The sequence below is a fragment of the Fulmarus glacialis genome, unplaced genomic scaffold, assembly GCF_000690835.1.
Source record: "Fulmarus glacialis isolate BGI_N327 unplaced genomic scaffold, ASM69083v1 scaffold259, whole genome shotgun sequence".
In the NCBI taxonomy this organism is placed as follows: domain Eukaryota; kingdom Metazoa; phylum Chordata; class Aves; order Procellariiformes; family Procellariidae; genus Fulmarus; species Fulmarus glacialis.
Window position 1 is genome coordinate 1,900 of NW_009234938.1, and position 3,503 is coordinate 5,402.

Below are 3,503 nucleotides of genomic sequence, written 5' to 3' on the forward strand. Positions count from 1 at the left end.
GTTTTTGCCTCAAAACCACCTTGTTTCGGCTGGAGTTGCCATACCCCTCTATGAGGTCACGGGTGGCCCTCTTAGCTGGCTGGGGATGCTGGCCCGGCCTCTGTGAGCTCACAGCCTCCTACCTCATAAGCAGAGGGACAGGCTGCCGCCCGCCAGCCTCCAGCATCTTCAACATCTTCCAACATCTCATGGGCATGAGGACACGTGCCACACCTGCTGTTGCGGGCAAGTCAGCTTTCCTTTAAGCCCACCAGGAGCAAGGATCTACCGAGAGGTGAATAGAAATCATATACCTTTATTTTCCTCATTGTGTATCCCACCTTCCCGACACTGCTTAGAATTTGCTTTCAAGAAAATGTGGATAAACTGCCTGAAAAGTACAACAGATTTGTTTTTATTTGACTCCATTATTCTTGTACAGCAGCAATTGGCAATCTCGCAAAGGTACGTACCGAGCTGGGGTTTTTCTTCCTAAATTAGAATGTACATTTGCACATAGAAAGTCAGCAGGAGCCAGGAGTCAATATTTGAGCTCAAACACTCAAATATTCCTGTTCTGAAGATGGACAGTCTCTTGCCTCTAAACAAGTACCTCTAAACTGCATGTCACTTGTGTCAGGAGATGTGAGATGTCACATCTTGGAGAAATGATGCTTCAGGTCACCATGTCATCCACTACAATACTTCGTGTGAGACAAAGCAGTGCTTTTTGCCTCCTCTGAATTGCCTCTCCTGACTCACATTGCCCAGTCTGCGGCTTGTGCTGGTCCCAGTTTGTCAGTCCCTGGCACCCATCCATGCTCCTGAACCATGGGCTTTCTCCCTGATGGCTGTCAGAGCTGCTTGAAAGCCAGCAGCTGCATTGCCATCTAGTGGCTTTTGAACACAAAAGCAGAGAGGAGTCAGAAAAAATGATTAAAAGTGGGAATAGTAGGGGAAAAAAAAAACAACCCAAAACAAAAAAACCCACCAAAACCCAGAATGGAAGGGTTGTGAAGCCAACAGAGAGCTTACCTGTTGTAATCTCACCCATCTCTTTACTTTCACAGGCATGATCTAGTTATTACTGTAATAATCTAATATTGCTAATATTGAGTATTAATAAACAAGTATGAATTCGAATATGCTTTTAGGATGGGAGGAAGCTGGTACTAAAAAAGGAACCTATACACAATCCTACTAGATTACTCTATCATGGATATAAAAAAGAATTTATAAATTGCACCTATAATGAGGATTTTAATCTTTTTTCATTATTTGGTTTAAGATTGGTTTTTCAGACGGAACAAAAGAAACAATCCAAGTACAGGAAAGAGAGGTCTTACAATATTCAGGTACATTTTTATTAATTCTTAGATTACCTTTTTTTTTCCCCCCAAAGATCAAAGCAAAAAAAGCAAACCACAGCAAATCAGAGCAAGAGACTGCAAATCATGTTCTTGCTTCCAGCTTTGTTTTTAAAACCTGAAAAATAAGGACGTTTGGTAGCATATTGTGAAATGCAGAATCTGAGCGCGCTCTTGGCAGTGCATTTGTGGGACTGGGTAAAGCACATGAAAATAAATTTAGTGCATTAAAAGGCTGTAATCCTACAGACACTTGTACGTGTGTATAATCCCATTTCAATCAACAGAGCAGCAACTGTGCACAGAAATATTTACCTGTGGGTTGGCAGGAGCGGGCCTTGCTGAGCATAAGAGGTTATTCACAGCCAGGCACGCCTGGAATACTACAGCCGGTTTCTCTCAGTTGTGGAGCAAGGTTGTGTGTGTTTGCCTGCAAGCCCATGCTGCTCTTATCTGCTAATCTACTGGGACTAGAGTTTATTTAAAGAAGATCTCTGGCTGGGTCCTTAGGCAGGGATGGGGCAGGAAATAGCAGTTAAATATGCTTCAGCTAGTTCTTGTAAGCAGTTCAATGAACAGGGAATTCAGCCTATCGGATTTAGCACTAATCCACACTCAGAGTTTAGCAACCACAGCTGTCCTGAGGAGGCCTCCAGAGAATGGCATGGACTGGCTTGTTGAAATTGTTTTCTCCCATCATGTTGTCATCTTTGGTATAGAAACACAGTAAGAGAAAAATCATACTTTCTCACTGCTACTACTCCAGCAGTGAATATTATTGTGACTAGTATGAATTACAGTTCAAGGTTATCTACAATGCATTCCAGAAAATAGCTGAAGGAAAGGTGCAAAGTATTTGAAGCGTTGCCTCCCAGAGACACCTATAAGCCAGTTCCTTATCAATATATTTCAGTGATGCGTCACATCTCTTGCTCTGCTGCCACTAGTAAGAAAAAAAGCCATGGGCAGTTCATTTACCACAATGAATCAAAAAGGTTTCTGCAGACATAGCTGCTGCAGCCGCTGTCACAGCAGGAGAGAGAACTCCGACTTCATTCACTGAACCTGCTGTCTCACCGAAGAAGTCACTTCACGTATGGCACGCTGGTACTTTTCTGAGGCTGCTTTAAACTCAGCCAGGTGCTTCTCGTAGCTTCTCACAGCTGCCAGAAGCTGATTCCTCTCCATGGCTCCCAGGATGGCGTGGAGGATCATTTCAATGCCGAGCCCAAGAATGGTGATGCTGATTCCCCCAAGAACAGATGCCCCAATCTGCGCAAGGAGACTGACGAGCTTGCTCACAGTGAGAGTTATAAGATTGGAGCCAAGAAGTTTGATAGCTACCATCCCAGCTGTTGAAGTCACTTCTCCAAGAACAATGGAAAAAACTTTATGGGCTATTGCAATTTTCTCCAACTCAGGCTCTTTGATGTCATACAGTTTCTGGTACAGCACAGGCTCTAGCTTTTCCTTCAAGTCACTATCAATCTTCTGTACCTGATGCTGAATCTCACTCATCGCTTGAATGATAATGTCACAGTTTTCCTTGACAGTGCTGCTCTCTCTCATCTGAATGTGGGTAATGGTACAGCCCAGGTGTTCATTCAGCACCCCAGCCAGCTCATTTGTTGCACGGAAATTTGTGGACATGCAGTCGAGCAATTCCTGGTGCAGATGGATCAATTCTTGCCTTCTCTTGGGGTTATCTGGGTAAAGGAGGTCACTCAGTGCCATTCTTCAGAAATAGGCTACTTCAAGAGAGAAAAGAAATCTCTTACTCTTTTCAACACGCAGAACCCTAGCCCTTAAAGAGCAGTGAAATGTCCTTTGTCTCTGCCTTATTGGTTCTTTTTATACTCAGCAAGTCAAAGCCATAGCTCGTAAATATAGAAATTTTAATTCTTGTTTGGGATCTTTAGCCAAATGATTGGAAAAGGACCTTATAAGACATTGAGCATATTCAGGGCAACAAAAATAGCTAACAAATACATAATTAGAAGATTGGTAAAACGAACATGGGTCATTCTTCACCTTGGAACCCGAAGATGGTAGAAGCTGAACTAGTTCACTAAAAAAATGCAACAATCTCATCTAATCAGCAAAATCTAAAATAAGCTGTGGAAGTGAAAGGCCTGTTCTAGACACACTTGTGTATCA

At 42.9% G+C, this 3,503-nt stretch overlaps 1 protein-coding gene across 1 annotated transcript; it reads right to left on the reverse strand.

The window, feature by feature from the left end:
* Positions 1-2,402: 2,402 nt before the first annotated feature.
* SMCO3 (single-pass membrane protein with coiled-coil domains 3) lies at positions 2,403-3,080 on the reverse strand. The gene has a single exon (XM_009585790.1). It carries the CDS (start codon positions 3,078-3,080, stop codon positions 2,403-2,405), a length of 678 nt encoding a protein of 225 aa, XP_009584085.1.
* Positions 3,081-3,503: the final 423 nt, after the last annotated feature.